Below are 20,477 nucleotides of genomic sequence, written 5' to 3'. Positions count from 1 at the left end.
GGTACATCTGAAAACATAGACATGTATTACAACTGCCATGTCATTTAACAATGTAGACAAACAATTTTTTTTTGTTTACTTTTGCACTTGATGTTTTTCAATTTTATTTATTTGTTGGATCTTTTTGTTAGAAGTTGAGCATACATATTCTGCTACATAGCTCACCGTGGAGATAAAGATTAGCTGTGAGCAGGTACCTTCTCTAAAATCTCTATTTCTCCTGGGTACCTGAGTCCAAACCTTTCCTTCATTCTGTAAAAGATGCCCATAGCTGGGTTTACCAATAATGCAAAGTTCATCACTGAAATCCAGTGACTTCAAAGTAACTGTGAAGTAAACCTGAATTGTGGCTTGTTGCTCTGGCCTTCCCGCTTCCTTATTACACAGACTCATTTAATAAACTGTATACCAGAGGACAGATATGGTGAAATGATTACTTTGTCTGCAGCTGTAAGTAGTTCGGGTCTGCATGCACATCAGAGAAGGCACAGCAGTTGAACGCAGAAGCCTTGCGTGGGAAGGGCAGGAGCAGATACACCGTCATCCATATCTTATTCCATAGCGATGAAGTTTAGCTTCTGTTATGTGCAAAAAAATAAATCAAAGCCAAAATGAATGTTTCATTCAATTTTGGTAAATTTGTATGCTTTCAGATACACTAGTGTCAAAGTAAAAAAAAAAAAAAAAATCACTGTCTACTATTTCAGTAGATTTATTTTACTTTGAAACTTTCACACAAATTTGAAGTATGTGATCATTATTTTTTCACAAACATACTCTTACAGATGGTGTTTTGCTCATTTACCTTTAAAATTTAATCAGCTGGTTTAATTAACTGCCCAAGATTTCTCTAAAACAATGTCCTGCTGCTTCTGTGCAACTTTGTCATATCGTATACTGTTATCTTTTCCACAAGATTTTTACCACAAGTTGTTTAAAAACCATGGTCTCTGAGGGTGGAAAAAATGAAGTGCAGTTGAAAAGACAGTTATGCTGGAAGATAAACACAGCAATATTACTTATCAAAATGGGTACAATTTTGCTTAATGACTACAATATACAGTCTTCCAAAGTATACGCAATGGAAAAAAAAACTTTATAACACATCAAGGATGCCCCATTATTTCAGGCATAACTGTATAGGATACATATCTAGGCCTGAGAGTGCAGATAACAAATATAAGTGCTTTGCCTGTCTAAACATGTTAAATAAATGAGCATTCTCTATCACATTCCAATACATTAGAAGATGTACTTGCATAGTTAATTTTTCTTTTTAATGCACCACACGTGATCATTTGATGTGCAGAGCCAGAGTATATCTTAGTGTTTGAAGAAAGGGTTCTTTTCATTTAAACAAATCTTTATTGAAATAAGCCTTTTTGAAAAGGATCTTTGGCATATCTCCTTTTCAGGAAGTTCAATCAGGGTAAATGGAGATAAAGAAGCTACATCATAAGGAATATTTCATGGGTAAAGATCACTCAGCCAAAAAAAAAAAATGGCAACAGACATAAGGATAGTAAAACTACCAGAAATTTTATTTTAAACTTCTATATTTTAGGAGTTTTTGTTTACTTGTTTTATAGTCTGGGGCATCTGGTACTGATACAATAAAAGTATTCAGGGTGGGGAGGAGACAGGGAGAGAGCGAGTAAGAGAGAGAGAGAGAAATGGAAAGAGAATGAAATAACTTCTTCTTTCATAAGATACAGAAAGAGTAAACTTCAAAGGCTCACCAAAATAGATTTCCGCTTTTGGGTCCCTACCATGCTTGGTTTTAGGCACTTTACCAGTATAACAGCATAGATAATGATTCAATTCAAGCAAGCCCCAGAAGGCAAACAGTTGACAAAACTCTCTACAGATTATGTTTATACTTAGTCCTTAGTCTTCTCCTGCAACTGGCCACTAAACAGTTCACTTAATGCAAGGAATACAATTTTCCACACAGGAGGGAAGAGGATCACAGCTGTTGTCTTGATCAAACACTCCAGCCCAGTAAAAACTGATGTGAAAAACATGAGAAGGTGCTGTTGACATCAATCCAGTATACTACAGGCTCAAGCATTCTATGTCAATTCTATCTTTCTCTTTTTTCTTCTTAATAGGGGGTCAGCTTTGGTGCACGACTACGAAGGCCATCTCTGAGGGTGAAGAGCTAATTGCCTTTGTGGTGGATTTTGACTCAAGGCTACAAGCTGCCAGTCAGATGACTCTCACAGAAGGGATGTACCCTGCGCGCCTGCTGGACTCAATTCAGCTGCTTCCTCAGCAAGCTGCCATGGCTTCTATTTTGCCTACAGCTATTGTCAATAGTAAGTGCTGAGTGCTATAGCCCAGCTTTGTAGAGGTGATGGGTATTTGTGGGAGAAAAAATATCTACTGACAGGCAGACGAGAACAGATTTTCCTCCTCCAGAGTTGTGGTTTCATTTTGCCTTCTCTTACTTTGAGAAAGAGAGAGAGAGAGAGAGAGAGAGAGAGAGAGAGAGAGAGAGAGAGAGAGAGAGAGAGAGAGAGAGAGAGAGAGNTCTTCTTTCATAAGATACAGAAAGAGTAAACTTCAAAGGCTCACCAAAATAGATTTCCGCTGTTGGGTCCCTACCATGCTTGGTTTTAGGCACTTTACCAGTGTAACAGCATAGATAATGATTCAATTCAAGCAAGCCCCAGAAGGCAAACAGTTGACAAAACTCTCTACAGATTATGTTTATACTTAGTCCTTAGTCTTCTCCTGCAACTGGCCACTAAACAGTTCATTTGGGTCCCTACCATGCTTGGTTTTAGGCACTTTACCAGTATAACAGCATAGATAATGATTCAATTCAAGCAAGCCCCAGAAGGCAAACAGTTGACAAAACTCTCTACAGATTATGTTTATACTTAGTCCTTAGTCTTCTCCTGCAACTGGCCACTAAACAGTTCACTTAATGCAAGGAATACAATTTTCCACACAGGAGGGAAGAGGATCACAGCTGTTGTCTTGATCAAACACTCCAGCCCAGTAAAAACTGATGTGAAAAACATGAGAAGGTGCTGTTGACATCAATCCAGTATACTACAGGCTCAAGCATTCTATGTCAATTCTATCTTTCTCTCTCTTTTTTCTTCTTAATAGGGGGTCAGCTTTGGTGCACGACTACGAAGGCCATCTCTGAGGGTGAAGAGCTAATTGCCTTTGTGGTGGATTTTGACTCAAGGCTACAAGCTGCCAGTCAGATGACTCTCACAGAAGGGATGTACCCTGCGCGCCTGCTGGACTCAATTCAGCTGCTTCCTCAGCAAGCTGCCATGGCTTCTATTTTGCCTACAGCTATTGTCAATAGTAAGTGCTGAGTGCTATAGCCCAGCTTTGTAGAGGTGATGGGTATTTGTGGGAGAAAAAATATCTACTGACAGGCAGACGAGAACAGATTTTCCTCCTCCAGAGTTGTGGTTTCATTTTGCCTTCTCTTACTTTGAGAAAGAGAGAGAGAGAGAGAGAGAGAGAGAGAGAGAGAGAGAGAGAGAGAGAGAGAGAGAGAGAGAGAGAGAGAGAGAGACAGAGAGATTATTTCTCATGGAAATAAAGAAAGAATACTTAAATTCAACCATATTAATTTGGAGTCCTGAATGTCACACACAAAACAACATCGACATTCTAAACTAGTTGAATATTATTCGAGGCTACTTAGCTATGAGAAGCCCAGAAGCTTTCAGTGATGCTTCTGTAGAAGAGTAATGTTGGTATTCTTTGAGGCTACAGAATCAGAAACTTGAAGAAAAAAAAAAAGAAAAAGAATACAAAATCAAATTTTGATTAGACATACTGATGAAAAGGAATTGTAGCCTGCTTAAATCAAGACATCAGCTAATAGAAAAAGAAAAAAAGAAAAGAAAAAAAAAGTACATTTAGGGTTAAAATACTTTATATAGAGAATTTTAACATATGCCCTGGCAAATTTACCTTCGTGATTTTATTTTGTTAAAATGAATTTTGAACTTCGTTTGTATTCCTTGACTACACAAAGTGACACTTTATATGACAGAAATTCAGTGATCTAGGGGTCCGAAGATTTGTGTTCTAGGCAGATCTGCTTTTATGTAGCTCTGTGAGAAAACATGAGTAGCAGTCACATCTTAAGAGAATAGGTTCTAAAGTTAGTACATAGTGGAAAATTACATTTACTCAAAAAATCCTTGAAAATCATTGAAACTCTGATGCAGAAGAGAAATCCAGGGATGGCAATAACATTCTTTAAAATAAGTAAAATATTCAACAAAAATTATTTTCTTGCTGTAATAGCATACTCTAGATTAAAGAAATTCTTGGGTGATTCTGAAATTACCGTGCATCCTACCAATGGATCTGATACTTCCAACCTAAGCGAGTATTACTGCATTTCCTTAATGTAAATGTAGCTTTGTTTTTTTTCTTACCAAATCTTTACTTTGATTCTGATATTGAGGAACTTGAAATAACATGGACCCTATTTGAATTCTGGGCAAAAAGACTTTATTACCAGGGAGTCCTGGAGTAACTGAGATTATTGTGGAGCTCTGATGTGTGAATATTAATTCTAATTATATTTGAGTGTATACCCTGTTTGGTTTCTATAGCAAGATAACTGTTAATCTCAAATAATTCAGCATAGCTGCATACAGATTTTGTTTTCCTTCTGAAATTAATTGGTTAAACTCCTTCTGCTTATTTGGACACTTTACTAAACTGTGTAGCCTCGTGAGTAGTGTAAGTGTAATTAACTTGGGAAGGAGGGGCTAAATAATAAACAGTAGTAGTATATAACTTTGAAATTCAATTTTAATTTGAAACTATATTATGGTTGCTTGCCACTCGCTAGAACTTGGTCTTTAGTTTTCTCCTTATCTCCTTTTACATGCTCTCCCTGGGCCATCTCCTTCACAACCATGGGTTCCACCTCCAGCTACAATTTAACTACTCCACAAATCAAAAGTCCAGGTGTGTCTGCAGAGTTGTAGACCTCTGTTTCCACTTTTCCCATGTTCCTCAGTGTTTCTTACAGAATTGCACATATCCAGTGTGACTGTGTGCCCCAGTTTGCCTGGCTGAGTCCCATTTTACAGTGTTATCTGGCATCCCTCTGAATGGCACCCCCTTTCTCTACAAAAGGCTGGGTCTGTGGAATACAGTTTCAAATCTGGTCACCCTACACGTGCACAGCCTAAAGGCACGATCTCTCCATCTTCTGTTCACCGTATAGATGAATGAAACAATTACTTACACAGAAATGCTAACAAGAAGCCTTGGCACAAATCAGAAATATATCCATCTGATCTAGCATCTAATTGCAAAGTATTTGTCATCTCTTCAGTCAGTTCCACAACCTCAGTATAATTTTTCCTCAATATAATTTTACTTCCTCTCTGCTGCCGTTGGTAGTGAAGCATTATGGAAGAGTATTTAAGACTAGATTCCAATCCCAGTTTAACCTCTTATGTGACCATAGGCAAATTACTCAATCCTAGTTTCCTCATCTATAAATGGATGTTAGGGGAAAAACACATATGGGAAATTTTCCATAAGTGAATACGTGAAAATTACATGACAATAGATATGATATGACTTTTAGCTATCATTCAAACCATGTCATATTTCACTTAGATCACTGCAATTGCCTCCTACCAGTGAAAGGCTTCTTTCCAAATTTACCATCTTCAGAACTAGACTCCACTCCTGATTCTGTAATATCTGATTTTGTAAGTCTCTTGTTTGAAATGATTCAGTGATTCTCCATAATCATTGAGGCAAAAATCTAAACTTCTTAAGAGACCCTGCAATGACCTTCATAGTCTCTTTCTGTCTTCTACAACCTTTCCCCTCCCATCCCCCATTGTGTCCCTTTCCTCAACAGTACAGAACTGCCTCCCATCCTCTACTCAGTCCCTCTTGCAGGCTCCCATGGCTTCTCCTGGGCTGTTTCCTTGGTCAGGATGACCCAACCCCTCTTTTCCACCTGACTAACTTAATTTCATCCTTCACACCTCATCTTAGGCATATCCTCATCTTCCTCTAAGCACTTCTCTGACTTCCTCCTCCCTCTAGTTCCCCCACCAGCCTAGTAAAGTGTCCTTATTCCACACCCCAGAGCAATCCTCAGATAATCTCTCAGAATGGTCTTCAGGCTGTAATGTAATCATCTGACCACTTGTTCACCAACCCAAGGGGACTGTAAGCTCCTTAACTTAGATGTTAGCTCTTTCATTTTGTTTCACAACCAACCCAACATAGAGTCCGGCACATAATAGGTACTCCATAATTAATTTATTAAATGAAAAAATGATGTCAGGCATGGGCATCAGGGCTAACTTTAGTTCAGCCATTAGATCCTTACTGTTTGATGGATCAGATAAACCAACTTACATCACTATTTGTAAATACATATTTTCTAAACCCTAAATAAAATTTAAAATTAATATTTTGTGCTTTCAGTGTTGGAGTTACCTACAGTACCTCTTTCTAAAGAGTCTGTGTGAAGTTATATTGAAGAATGTTTCATTTCTTTAAAAGCCTAGTTCTGTACCGTAGATCAATACCCAAACTGTACTCATCGCTGTCTGATTGCTAATTCAGAACCTTAGAGTAGACTCTGAGAAAAATTGAACTAAATGCCACCAGACCCATGGTTGGCTCCAAACGGACAGCAGCTAATGTTTCTCTGTGTTTTGCCTGCAGAGGATATATTCCCTTGCAAGTCCTGTGGCATCTGGTATCGGAGTGAGCGCAATCTGCAAGCCCATTTGATGTACTATTGCAGTGGGAGACAAAGAGAAGCTGCTCCTGTGTCAGAAGAAAATGAAGACAGTGCTCATCAGATTTCCAGCCTGTGCCCCTTCCCGCAATGTACCAAGAGCTTTTCAAATGCCCGTGCTCTAGAAATGCACCTGAATTCACACAGTGGTAAGTTAAGTGCTTCTTTTTATTTCTTCTGTTGCTCCAGGAGACTATTCTTTCTATACATACATACGTACATATATACATCTCTATATATCTATATCTATCTATAAAATCAAAAATCAAACCTGCCACACCAGCCAGTGTTATTTATGTCACTTATGGTCAGCATATTTTACTCAAGGGATTTGGGTCTGAATTCTTTTCGAACCACTACAGTGCTCAGACTGCAGGCCAAATTGTTCTATGTGTTTTCAACTGAGGTAAAAGCAAAATTTTTGAGAGAAAGTCTCAATTCTCTTTGTATATTGTCATTAATATTCATTGCTTTAAGTGTCAAGGGATCTATAGAAACTGACCATAGTTTTTCCCACATGGTAGGGAGGAAATAGCACATAATATAAGTATTCACTGAATTGAAATAAAGTTGTTATTTAGATAGATTCAATTAAAATCACACTTCAGGGAAATTAACTTTTAAATATGGATCTATAAAATGTTCTTGACTTCCAAAGTGTGCACTATAACAGCTTAATTGATGTTCATTACATAAAACTACTTTTGTGTTATGTTTTAGAATTCCTTAAGAAAAATTAGGCTGAAAAACCAAACAAACAAAAAACCCTTTTTAATGCCCTCTCCTTAAAGCAAGGTGTCAACTATTCCCATTTAATTTGGAATTATGCCAACTATTAGTTTCATCTTACGTGTTATGTTTTAGAATTCCTTAAGAAAAATTAGGCTGAAAAACCAAACAAACAAAAAACCCTTTTTAATGCCCTCTCCTAAAAGCAAGGTGTCAACTATTCCCATTTAATTTGGAATTATGCCAACTATTAGTTTCATCTTATAGCATTCTAATTCCCATCCTTTGTTTTTTAAAAAAATGTAGTTAATCAAATGTACAGAATTAAATTAACTTTAAATACTTTTAGGTATATTCTAGGATGGAGCAAACTAGTTTTTCAGCACCTAAAATACAAAACTTATAGAACACCCTGGGTGAATTCCTTAGCTATTTTTACCTGGGTTAAATAATTTAAAAACTGAAATAGATGCTGAGTTTTAAAAAACTAGCTCAAACCTTCAAACCTCTCCTACGACACAAGCTTTTGTTTTTGACTGTATAAAAGCAGGCCATTTCCTTTCTACTGACCCTGTTTCCTTTCCCTACGAATGAGCTGTCTTTGTGTAGGTGATAAAGTGGAGAAAGCAGAGGCAGGGTAGTTGTCTCAGATGGTGAGTAGAGTCCTGCAGAAAACAAAAAGAACAGACATAGAGGAGTCCTTTTAGCTAAATGGAAAAATGAGTACTGGATTAGTGAAGGAGAAATACAGACGGGGATAGGTAATCCCCTCTTATAACTACAGGATTGGGTACCTTTACTATATTGTCAACTTTTAGTCTAGAGTGCAGAGAGGATGGGCCAAGCCTGATTTAACCATATGCCAACAAATAGAAATTAGAGTTGACCTTCATGATGCTTACCCATCACAGTCAGTGGTGATATTCAAAAATTTTAATAACTGACTAGGAATAGGCAGTAATCAATTAGCATGGATGCCAATCCAAAATGCCTGTATTAGTGTACTGGTGTTTACCAGCTGACTATCATCCCTGGATAGAGATAAACCATGTTCAGCAACACCAATGAATAAAATTCTACATTTATACCCAAGATAAATTAGGAGGTTATTGATTACTACACAAAATGGTTTCTATTTGGATTCTTTTGGATAAAGACCATATCTAGTATACTGAGAGTTATTTGATTTTGTGACATGTATGATAATAATAATAATAGCACTTTATAGTTGTCTTTGTGTAGGTGATAAAGTGGAGAAAGCAGAGGCAGGTAGTTGTCTCAGATGGTGAGTAGAGTCCTGCAGAAAACAAAAAGAACAGACATAGAGGAGTCCTTTTAGCTAAATGGAAGAATGAGTACTGGATTAGTGAAGGAGAAATACAGACGGGGATAGGTAATCCCCTCTTATAACTACAGGATTGGGTACCTTTACTATATTGTCAGCTTTTAGTCTAGAGTGCAGAGAGGATGGGCCAAGCCTGATTTAACCATATGCCAACAAATAGAAATTAGAGTTGACCTTCATGATGCTTACCCATCACAGTCAGTGGTGATATTCAAAAATTTTAATAACTGACTAGGAATAGGCAGTAATCAATTAGCATGGATGCCAATCCAAAATGCCTGTATTAGTGTACTGGTCTTTACCAGCTGACTATCATCCCTGGATAGAGATAAACCATGTTCAGCAACACCAGTGAATAAAATTCTACATTTATACCCAAGATAAATTAGGAGGTTATTGATTACTACACAAAGTGGTTTCTATTTGGATTCTTTTGGATAAAGACCATATCTAGTATACTGAGAGTTATTTGATNAAAGAACAGACATAGAGGAGTCCTTTTAGCTAAATGGAAAAATGAGTACTGGATTAGTGAAGGAGAAATACAGACGGGGATAGGTAATCCCCTCTTATAACTACAGGATTGGGTACCTTTACTATATTGTCAGCTTTTAGTCTAGAGTGCAGAGAGGATGGGCCAAGCCTGATTTAACCATATGCCAACAAATAGAAATTAGAGTTGACCTTCATGATGCTTACCCATCACAGTCAGTGGTGATATTCAAAAATTTTAATAACTGACTAGGAATAGGCAGTAATCAATTAGCATGGATGCCAATCCAAAATGCCTGTATTAGTGTACTGGTGTTTACCAGCTGACTATCATCCCTGGATAGAGATAAACCATGTTCAGCAACACCAGTGAATAAAATTCTACATTTATACCCAAGATAAATTAGGAGGTTATTGATTACTACACAAAGTGGTTTCTATTTGGATTCTTTTGGATAAAGACCATATCTAGTATACTGAGAGTTATTTGATTTGCACACAAGTTTTCAATAGCAATTCTAATGAATGTTCACTTCTTCTGAATATAGTGCAGAGCATTGTAGTAAGAAGGTTATTGGATTGGAAACTATAAAATCTGAGGTTTAGGCATGGCTCTATCACTTAAAGTTTTTATTACCATAGTGAATTCCCTTAGCCTCCCTGACTTTCTTTCCTGGCCTGTAAAATGGAGACAATGGCACTCATCCCATTTCAGTGCCCTAATACTTGCAAAAGTGCTTTGGAAACTATAAAGTGCTATTATTATTATTATCATACGTGTCACAAGAAAAAAAGTTACTATCACAAATGAGATTCTGATAGATTTCAAATCATCCACGTTGTTTTGAAGACATTAGGTCATTAGTAAAGATTCCTATCATTAGAAAACTAACACATGTGGTTCTCAGGGTTCTTATTTTGTATGTCTCTCCAGGAGTGAAAATGGAAGAATTCCTCCCCGCTGGTGCTAGTCTAAAATGCACTGTCTGTAGCTACACTGCTGATTCTGTGATCAACTTTCACCAACACCTGTTCTCCCATCTCACTCAAGCTGCCTTCCGATGCAATCACTGCCATTTCGGCTTCCAGACTCAGAGGGAATTATTGCAGCACCAGGAGCTCCACGTCCCCAGCGGCAAACTTCCCAGAGAAAGTGACATGGAGCACTCTCCAAGTGGAACCGAAGACAGCTTACAACCAGCCACAGACTTGTTGACCAGAAGCGAGCTCCCCCAGAGTCAAAAGGCCATGCAGACTAAAGATGCAAGCTCTGACACAGAGCTGGAAAAGTGTGAGAAAAAGACTCAGATCTTTCTCGCTAACCAGAGACCAGAGATACAGCCTACAACTAATAAACAAGGCTTTTCTTACACAAAAATAAAGTCTGAGCCTTCTAGCCCGAGACTCGCCTCATCTCCAGTTCAGCCTAATATTGGTCCATCTTTCCCTGTGGGTCCTTTCCTATCTCAGTTTGCTTTCACAACTAATAAACAAGGCTTTTCTTACACAAAAATAAAGTCTGAGCCTTCTAGCCCGAGACTTGCCTCATCTCCAGTTCAGCCTAATATTGGTCCATCTTTCCCTGTGGGTCCTTTCCTATCTCAGTTTGCTTTCCCCCAAGATATCACCATGGTCCCTCAAGCTTCAGAGATCTTAGCCAAGATGTCTGAACTGGTGCATCGGCGACTGAGGCACGGAAGTAGTAGCTACCCTCCTGTAATTTACAGCCCCTTGATGCCCAAGGGGGCCACTTGTTTTGAGTGTAACATAACATTCAATAATTTGGATAATTATCTAGTGCACAAAAAACATTATTGCAGCAGCCGATGGCAGCAAATGGCCAAGTCTCCAGAGTTCCCTGGTGTTTCAGAAAAGATGCCTGAAGCCGTGAGTCCCAACACTAGCCAAACTTCCATAAACCTTCTCAACCCCACTGCTCATTCTGCTGATCCTGAGAATCCACTTCTTCAAACATCCTGCATCAATTCTCCCACTGTTTTAGATTTAATTGGGCCAAATGGGAAGGGTCATGACAAGGACTTTTCCACTCAAACTAAGAAGCTCTCCACCTCTAATAGCAGTGATGATAAACTTAATGGAAAACCTGTTGATGTGAAAAATCCCACTGTCCCCTTAGTGGATGGGGAAAGTGACCCAAATAAGACTACCTGTGAAGCTTGTAATATTACCTTCAGCCGGCACGAAACGTACATGGTCCACAAACAGTACTATTGTGCTACACGCCACGACCCTCCACTAAAGAGGTCTGCTTCCAGCAAAGTGCCTGCCATGCAGAGAACCATGCGCACCCGCAAGCGAAGGAAGATGTATGAGATGTGCCTACCTGAACAGGAACAAAGGCCCCCGCTGGTCCAACAGCGATTTCTTGACGTAGCCAACCTCAGCAATCCTTGTACCTCCACTCAAGAACCCACTGAAGGGCTAGGAGAGTGCTATCACCCGAGATGTGATATCTTTCCAGGAATTGTCTCAAAGCACCTGGAAACTTCTCTGACGATCAACAAATGTGTTCCAGTTTCCAAATGTGACACTTCGCATTCCAGCGTTTCCTGCCTAGAGATGGACGTGCCCATAGATCTCAGCAAAAAGTGTTTATCCCAGTCTGAGCGGACAACCACATCTCCCAAAAGGCTACTGGACTACCACGAGTGCACTGTGTGCAAAATCAGTTTCAACAAGGTCGAAAACTACCTGGCCCACAAGCAGAATTTCTGCCCGGTCACTGCACATCAGCGTAACGACCTGGGTCAACTCGACGGGAAAGTGTTTCCAAATCCAGAAAGCGAACGAAACAGCCCTGATGTCAGTTATGAAAGAAGCATAATAAAATGTGAGAAAAATGGGAATCTGAAGCAGACTTCCCCCAATGGAAACTTATTTTCGTCCCACTTAGCAACCCTGCAAGGCCTAAAAGTCTTTAGTGAAGCCGCTCAGCTCATTGCTACAAAAGAAGAAAACAAACATTTGTTTCTTCCACAATGCCTTTACCCTGGAGCAATAAAGAAAGCAAAAGGAGCCGACCAGCTTTCTCCATATTATGGAATAAAGCCAAGTGATTATATTTCTGGTTCTCTTGTCATCCATAACACTGACATAGAGCAAAGCACAAATGCAGAAAGCGAATCTCCTAAAGGCCAGGCTTCCTCAAATGGGTGTGCTGTGCCGAAGAAAGATTCTCTGCCATTGCTTCCCAAAAACAGAGGCATGGTGATAGTGAATGGTGGACTGAAACAAGAGGAGAGACCTGCCGCCAACCCACAGCAAGAGAACATTTCCCAAAATCCTCAGCATGAAGATGGCCACAAATCTCCCTCATGGATCTCTGAGAACCCATTAGCTGCAAATGAGAATGTCTCACCAGGAATTCCCTCAGCAGAGGAACAGTTATCTAGTATAGCAAAAGGTGTGAATGGTTCCACCCAGGCTCCAACCAGTGGGAAATATTGCCGTCTGTGTGATATCCAGTTCAACAATCTTTCAAACTTTATAACTCACAAGAAGTTTTATTGCTCATCACATGCAGCAGAACATGTCAAATAAACTAAATAAATAAATAAACATCAGTCGCCTTTGGTACCAGTGTTTAGTATGTTGTTCTAACCAGTCCAGAAAAAAAAAAAAAAAAAAAAGCTGTTTGAATTACATCTGGGCAATCAGGAGATAATTCATTATGGCTGAGTTGAAGACTTGAGGTGTAATTTCATTACAGTCCATTAGTAAAGTGTATTATTGGTGCCATTTTCAAAAAAATTAATTTATTTTACCAGAAGTATTCATAGCTGTGGTTATGTTATTTTTTATTTAAAAACTTTATATTAAAGTCATTTGTAATGTTATTGTATAGTTATTGTGTAGCACATATGGTTTGCACTGTATAGTAGCTTTTAAAGAAAATAGTCACAAACAATACAGAAAAGCATCTTAGAAATAGCTTCAAAAGCACTTGTGTATCTTGATTTTTTTCTTATATGCTGTTGCAGATATATGTATATGCTAAAATATAACTTGCAAAGATGTTTAAATACACATGCTATAAGTTCGCCTTAAGATTTCGATTCTTGGATAATCAGGCTCCATTTGCACTTTATATTTTAGCAGATACAGTCTCTTAGTCACTAGGCTTTGCATTTGTATGTAGCTGTATGTTTCTGTCCATTTTCTTAATCTTAAACATGTATGTTAAATGAAGATGGCAATTTTTTTCTTGTATAGTACTTGTATTTTCTTTCGCTGATGCAGCTCTGTCTCAATTTTTAAAACTTTGCTGTTAAATGCAATACTTTATAAAGAATGAACAAAATTACTGGAAGCAGTATTGTAAGTAATGAGGTCATATTAATCAGTTTTATCTTTTGAAAGGCACAGTCTAAATTGAAACCCTAAACTCAATGCTGCAAGTATGAATTTAATTCATATATAAGATCTATTTAAATGTAAGAGTAGCAATACTGCACCTGGTGATCACAAAGATAATGTTCTACTTCTGATAGAAATAATTTCTCAACAAATGTTGTTACTATGCATGTATATGGATGGAATAAAATTCCAGATTGTTGGAGGTGTTCGGCATACTTTGTTTTCTTTACATTTAAAATAAAACGGAAACCCTAAATATCTATTCTTTATAGGAATAGGTTCAAAACAGCAACGAATAGCTGTAGTAAGCACAATGACAAAACAGGAAAGAAACAGACTGTGCTTTATATATGCCTAACTAATATAACTTACTACATTAAAATGAACTAGAGATGCCAAGCTATGAAACTAGGGAAGTTGTATGTTATAACTGTGTATAATAAGCATAACTTTCTGTTCTCCACCTCCCCACCAGCCCTGTAGCACAGTAGGTTCAAAACAGCAACGAATAGCTGTAGTAAGCACAATGACAAAACAGGAAAGAAACAGATTGTGCTTTATATATGCCTAACTAATATAACTTACTACATTAAAATGAACTAGAGACGCCAAGCTATGAAACTAGGGAAGTTGTATGTTATAACTGTGTATAATAAGCATAACTTTCTGTTCTCTACCTCCCCACCAGCCCTGTAGCACAGAAAAAAAGACCAATTTCATGAGTGTCTAAATAGCTTACAAATCATATGCACAAAAATTAACACAGACGTTGATCAAATGCACCCAACTTTCAGATGGAGATTATCTGAGAGAGAGTTTTTCATTTTGAGGACTGGTGAAGTGGTACGGTAAAGTGATCCTGATGAGTACAGATGCACAAATCTCATACTTGCAATTTGTAAAAGACACTCGATTTCATATATTTCATTTGTCCGCACCAGGGGTTTGCATATTGAGAGGAAGTGGAGACCAGACAGGGTGGGTCAGATCCTGGAATGCCCAATGGCCAGCCCACAATGTTGAGAATGATTCAGTAGGCAAGATGGCACTTGCTGCCTATATAGAGAAAATCTGTTCGAGTGGTTCTAATATACACTGTTGGGAATACTGAATCACAAACTAGAATGAGGTATGAAGGGTAAGTGAGACTGAGTAGAGTAGAAACACAAAAAGTAAAAGGAAAAGAAAAGCCAATATGGGATGAGAAAGTTGGAGAAGACTTGATGGGCAGGGTAGGGTCTGGAAAGGTGGGTACAATGGTCAGAAAGACTTCCTTTTGGCAACCCTGAGATATTCGTGCACTGTTTCCCAAAGGATATTTCAAGTATTATTTATTTAGTGAAAATAAGTTCTAATAGCCATTCACAGAAGGAAATGATTGTGTAAACTGAAATAGTGACATTGAGACCAGAATAGACCCTGGAGGTAGAGAGGAAGAAAATGGTATTGATATTTCTATGTGTGGAGATCATTGTAAGTTACGGCATAAAAGTGGAATGAAAGTAACATGTGAGGGTGAAGAGTGAGTAACAAATTTTCTACATGAGAAGACTTGGATTAGAGAGAAAGGACCAGAAGAGCATCGATAGGGATCTGGTATCACAAGGCGCTGAATGCCAGACCGAAGTTTATGGGCTTGCCTTATACCTTGTATGTTAGAGTCATGAGATGAAGATCATGTTTAGGAAGGAGTAGGCGTGAGGCCTAGGTGGTAGAGAGATTAGTTAGAGAGATTAGTTAGAAGGAGATTAGTTAGAAGGTGGTAATCCAAACGGAGGTTAATGAGAGCCCACACCAGGTGAACGGAGAGGAGCAAGTGTGGCTATGGGATTACGTAATGAACGAGGGACCAGCAGAACTTAGCACCAGATAGTGAAGAACAAATGAAAGAGGAAATCAGAGCTTTCCAACCCTCACTGATAAAAAAAAGTGCCCCGTTGTCCAGTAAGAAAACATCAAGGTCAGAATATTAGCATCAATTGAGTAGTCTGAAGGAGGGCAGTAAAAAAGAGCGATGGTTTATATTGGTTCTTCTGATTGTTCTGTGATACGTCCGTCTTCCTCAGAACTCTAAAACCTACTAAATCAGAATATCTTAGGGCAGGGCCTGGATTTCTAATTTTTTTTTTTTAAAACAAAGCAACCCTAGTATATTCTATGTTGTTCTCTTTTCCCTGTGATGGAGAATGAATTAAACAGTGGGGATGGGAAACTGAGTGCTGTGGTCACCACCAAAATTAAGCTGGCAGCAGAATTTAATATATGATTGGACTTTAAAGTATTGTTTTCTAAAGTGTAACACATTTGAATGTTTAAAACTACTATAATTTAATGTAACTCAACATACAAGTATATGTTTTTAACATTCACATTAAAACTCAAAATCAAGTAGTTATGGAATCTGTGAACACTATTTAAAAACTTTTTCATCAGATAGAACCCTCTCATTTTTGGCAGAACTAAGGGTCAGGGATTTCAAGTATTCAAAGTCATAAAGTCAATAAGGAAGAGCCAAAGACCTGGGTCTTGCTGTCTGATTTCCTAACCACATGATGCTCCTTTCTCCACTAAACAGAAAGCAAAGACTAAGGCAAGTGATGGTATCAACCTCATCTCAATGCCTTGGTCTCTGGTTAGTGACTAGAAAGAAAGGCAGTGTTTCCCTTTAAATGCCTAAATTCCAATGGCCTAAGCCCCCACCAGATTGAATGCCAGAATCTGGACTGACCAGCTGTTGAGATGTGCCCAGTGTGGCAACCCTTGTGAGACTGATGCTCTGGGGGGGAGGGGACACCATAACCTTCTCCTAGTGATGGTCACTGCTCCCACTCTCTGTTTTCCCTTTGCCACATGATCACAGACATCAGACATGTCTCACTCTCAACATCACACTCTAACAATATCTCCTTAAAGTTCAGGAATGATGGAAATGAAATGCAATGAAAATACCTCTCAAGTACTTGCCCAGAGCTAACTCCAAGATTTCTTAAAGGACGGTCACCTGATCCAGCTTCATGGCTCTCTGCACCAAGAATGGATCCATACCTCTCTCCATGCTTTCACACCTGAACCCACAGAGAAGCAGTTTTTACTTCGTCTTAGCCTCAGGTCCATCTTTGGAAGACTCACTTTCTGTCTTAAGATTGGTCCCATTTAAGGTCCTCCACCTTATATCCCTCACCACAAAAAACCCCAAAAGACAGCATAACACTCAGGCCAAGGTATGCATATTATAAAAACAAAAACAAAAACAAAAGCATGACCTGTTTATTTCATAGGCAACTTTTTCTATTAATTTATGGGTTGGTCAAGGTTCTTGAAAGTGTCATATCTCAAACACTGTCATTCAGAAAACTGTTTTTATTTGTTCCTGTCACCAAGTGATAATAAATAGCACTCGAATTAATGACTGTAGTGTTATTTCATAACTAAGGATAGTCTTGCCTCACAACAAACTCAGTCTTTATTTGTAAAAGCCAAAATTGCTTACAGTTTTTTAAAAGATGCTTTTTCTAGTCGCTAAGTATTAAGGATTCAAAATAATCTCAGCTTGGATCATTTTGTCACATAATACGGGAAATGCATAAGTAATGGATATTTTTAGTTTTATAGATACAAGAAATAGGTAGCAATCTCCAAAATAATTCAGCTTTTACCTTCAACATTTTTCTCCAACACTAAGCCTCTCTAAGACTCACTTTGAAAAGTGTCAGTATTAAATTATTGACATATAAGACTAAGAAATTATTTTATATTCATTTGTTCATATAGCTGAGCTCAATAGTACTCAGTAGGTTTGAAACAGCTCAACTTCTAATTTCTTGAGCTAATATAAATATTTCTGTATACTACTTCTGCTAAATTATCATAAAATAGTAAAAAAAAGGACTGGATATCAAAGAGTAAAATAAGTCACAAATTAAGTAAGTAGTACCTGGCACAGGTCCAGTATAGTGACCTTCAATAAGGGTTTGTGAATAGATTGATGAATGAAGAATGGAAATAGAAAACAGCTGGCAAATGAATATATGAGTGAATAATGAATAAAGGAATGAATGTATGGTTAGTTGAGAGTTACTCTGATCTAATTAATTCATAAATGGAAAGGAATAATTTGTCAGATAGTTTTCAAACCATTGCTTTTTAATGTGAAGCTCAGATACCCATTATTATACTACCTTTGTTGGAAAATAAAACCGCATGCCATACATACAAAAATCTTGTTCATTGGGAAGTCAGTATCTGGCTTAGGTATTTCAAACAGGGGAACTTATATAGGGAAATAGTCACAAAAGTGTTAGAAATCCAGAAGGAGTTGAAATGGACTGGGAACCTCAGGAAGCCATGATTGCCCTGAGGACTGAAGGAGCGAAAGGAAAAATGGGATTTCCCAAGGCAACAGCTAGCATGCTGCCGAAGGCTCTGCCTCTGTTGGATCCACTGCACTATGGCTTTCCAGGAAGCCAGGAGGCCAAACTCCTGCTAACAGCACAGAATCCCAGGAGTCGAAACCACCATGGATGCCACTGATAACTCCAGAGTCCATGAACTCTGGTTGACTGAGCCTCCCGGGGGTGGGCGTGCTTGCTGCTTCTCCTGGGAATGCACTGGTTGTACAGAAATCATCAATTGTCACTGTCGCTGCTGCTGCCACCAGAGGTAACCTCCAAAGCAGAAAAAAAGAGCTTCTCCCTTCCTCTCCTGTCTTAATATTTTACCAATGCCTCCTATCAGCAAAAGCCGACCATATGTCAGCTGGCAGGAGAGTCTAAACTTGTAGAATGGGAAGAGCGGATATAGAAAAACAACTAGTGTGGATCAGTCTTGAGAGCCTAGCTTGAAAGGGGCTGTGTTTTCTCATCACGTCCTCTCCTCTTCCACTTGTTACCTTGTCTTATAAGACGGAACAGAATAACTCAGGACAGCTAAAATTCTAGCTCCTTTCTCTTTCTCTAATGTATACAAGTCTAGCTCGAACATTCTCTGGAGACAGGGAGAAGGGAGCATGTTAGTTCTTCGTGACTGCTGTAACGAATTACCACGGACTTTGTGCCTTAAAACAGAAATGCATTTTCTCACAGACCAGGAGGCCAGAAGTCTGACGTGGAGATGTTGGAGAGGCTATTCTCCCCCTGGAGTCTCTGGGGGTAACACCCTCCTTGCCTCTGCCAGTTCTGGGGGCTGCCAGCATTCCTTGTCCTGTGGCTGCTTCACTCTCGTCTCATCTCCACAGTCACACCAGCTCCTCTTCTGTCTGTAATTTCTTCGTGCCTCCCTCTTATAAAGATATTTACAATTGCCTTTAGAGGCCACATGGATAATCTGGGGTAATTTCCTCATGTCAAAATCTTTAATCTCATCTGTAAAAACCTTTTTTTCCTCATAAAGCAATATTTACAGGTTCTAGGGATTAGGACCTGATATTTTGGGAGACCATTATTCAGTCTCCTATGGGGAGGTCCCAACTCCTATGGGGAGGATCACTCAAGACCGTGATCGTGGGTCATAAATGAGTGTGATGAGAACTCTGCACCAGCAGTATATCTATGTGGAATTTAATAAACCTTATTAATTCAGAGAATCATGAAAAATCAGACACAGTCTGGGCAAAAGTTTACTTTGGCACTATCTAGAAAAAAGAGTTTGCTCAGTATATTAATAGAGTAAACAGAATTGAAAGAAAATAAACTGTTTTCAAGAACCTTAGCTGCCCCATTTTGCATGCAAATAACATTAATTTCAAACACTTTTTATCTCCATAGTAAAGAAGGATGTCAGAGGTTCTTGCTTGGAAACACTTTTTTGATTATTCATTCTATTTCCTGCATATGATGATGTAACCTGGTTTCATATGGTGTAAATATATCAAATTCATAAGTCCAGAACTTTTTTTCTCTATTGGGGTTCAATGACACTCAAGAAAAACAATTAATAAAGTAAAATATAAATGTTGTTATATTTATATAAAAATATACAATGACCAAATTGTCTTTTACAATTAAGGAATAGGGACATAAAACTTTATAAAAATACAGTAAATAAAAAAAATACACTTAATATCATGGCTAGTTTACCGTAAGAAACTGATGGAGAGAAAGAGGAGGTAATTCAGATGAACAAAGAATGAAGGAGATAAACACAGAAATCATGCAAAAAAATCTTAAGAGGAACAGATAGAAAATTCAAGACAAAAAAAGGATCTAACAGGAAGACACATCAGAACACAGACATACCTAGGATGGAAACAGACTTCTTTCTCCGGGAACAAAGTATGAATAGTCCCTGATCTTAGTTAAACCAACACTTTAACTTAAGCATCCCACTCCCTCTACCCTATTTAGCTCTTTTAGTTACTTCCTCTGATTTTTGGCACAAAAGCAACAGATATATCTCTCTTTCAATTGATGTAAGGACTTGGACAAGAAGCATCAAAAATGTGCTCTGAGTTAAAGTGTGAACCAGAAATGAAAGGGTCTTTCTCACATGCTCCAGATCCTAATTCTGGGAGGTGTTGGGGTTCCAGTGATGCTCATATTAAATTTCCTGCTAGCCTGGTGGATGGAGCCTTGGAGCAGATTCGATTTAATTCAGGGATCAGAAGACTGTGATATTACACACACACAGTTTTAATCAATGTTATACCTACTACTTCAGTATTATAATTACTATTTTTCTAATGAGCAAACTAAGGCTTAAAGCAGTTGAATCAGTTCCCCAAATGATAGAACCAGTGGAGAACCAGTCTTGAACCCAGTTATTTGT

At 38.4% G+C, this 20,477-nt stretch overlaps 1 protein-coding gene across 1 annotated transcript in view; it reads left to right on the top strand.

The window, feature by feature from the left end:
• The window catches only part of ZFPM2 (zinc finger protein, FOG family member 2), a 408,841-nt gene extending 394,923 nt beyond the window's left edge, over positions 1-13,918 (top strand). The window contains exons 6-9 of the mRNA XM_008574052.1: positions 2,112-2,318; positions 6,697-6,921; positions 10,273-10,698; positions 10,834-13,918. Coding sequence (XP_008572274.1) covers positions 2,112-2,318; positions 6,697-6,921; positions 10,273-10,698; positions 10,834-12,899 — 2,924 coding nt within the window. The 3' untranslated portion in view covers positions 12,900-13,918. The remainder of the gene's footprint in view (positions 1-2,111; positions 2,319-6,696; positions 6,922-10,272; positions 10,699-10,833) is intronic.
• The last annotated feature ends 6,559 nt before the right edge of the window (positions 13,919-20,477 follow it).

This window comes from Galeopterus variegatus, unplaced genomic scaffold (assembly GCF_000696425.1).
Source record: "Galeopterus variegatus unplaced genomic scaffold, G_variegatus-3.0.2 Scaffold991, whole genome shotgun sequence".
NCBI classification, from domain to species: domain Eukaryota; kingdom Metazoa; phylum Chordata; class Mammalia; order Dermoptera; family Cynocephalidae; genus Galeopterus; species Galeopterus variegatus.
Note: the sequence above shows the minus strand (reverse complement) of the source record. Positions and strands in the feature narration are given on the sequence as shown.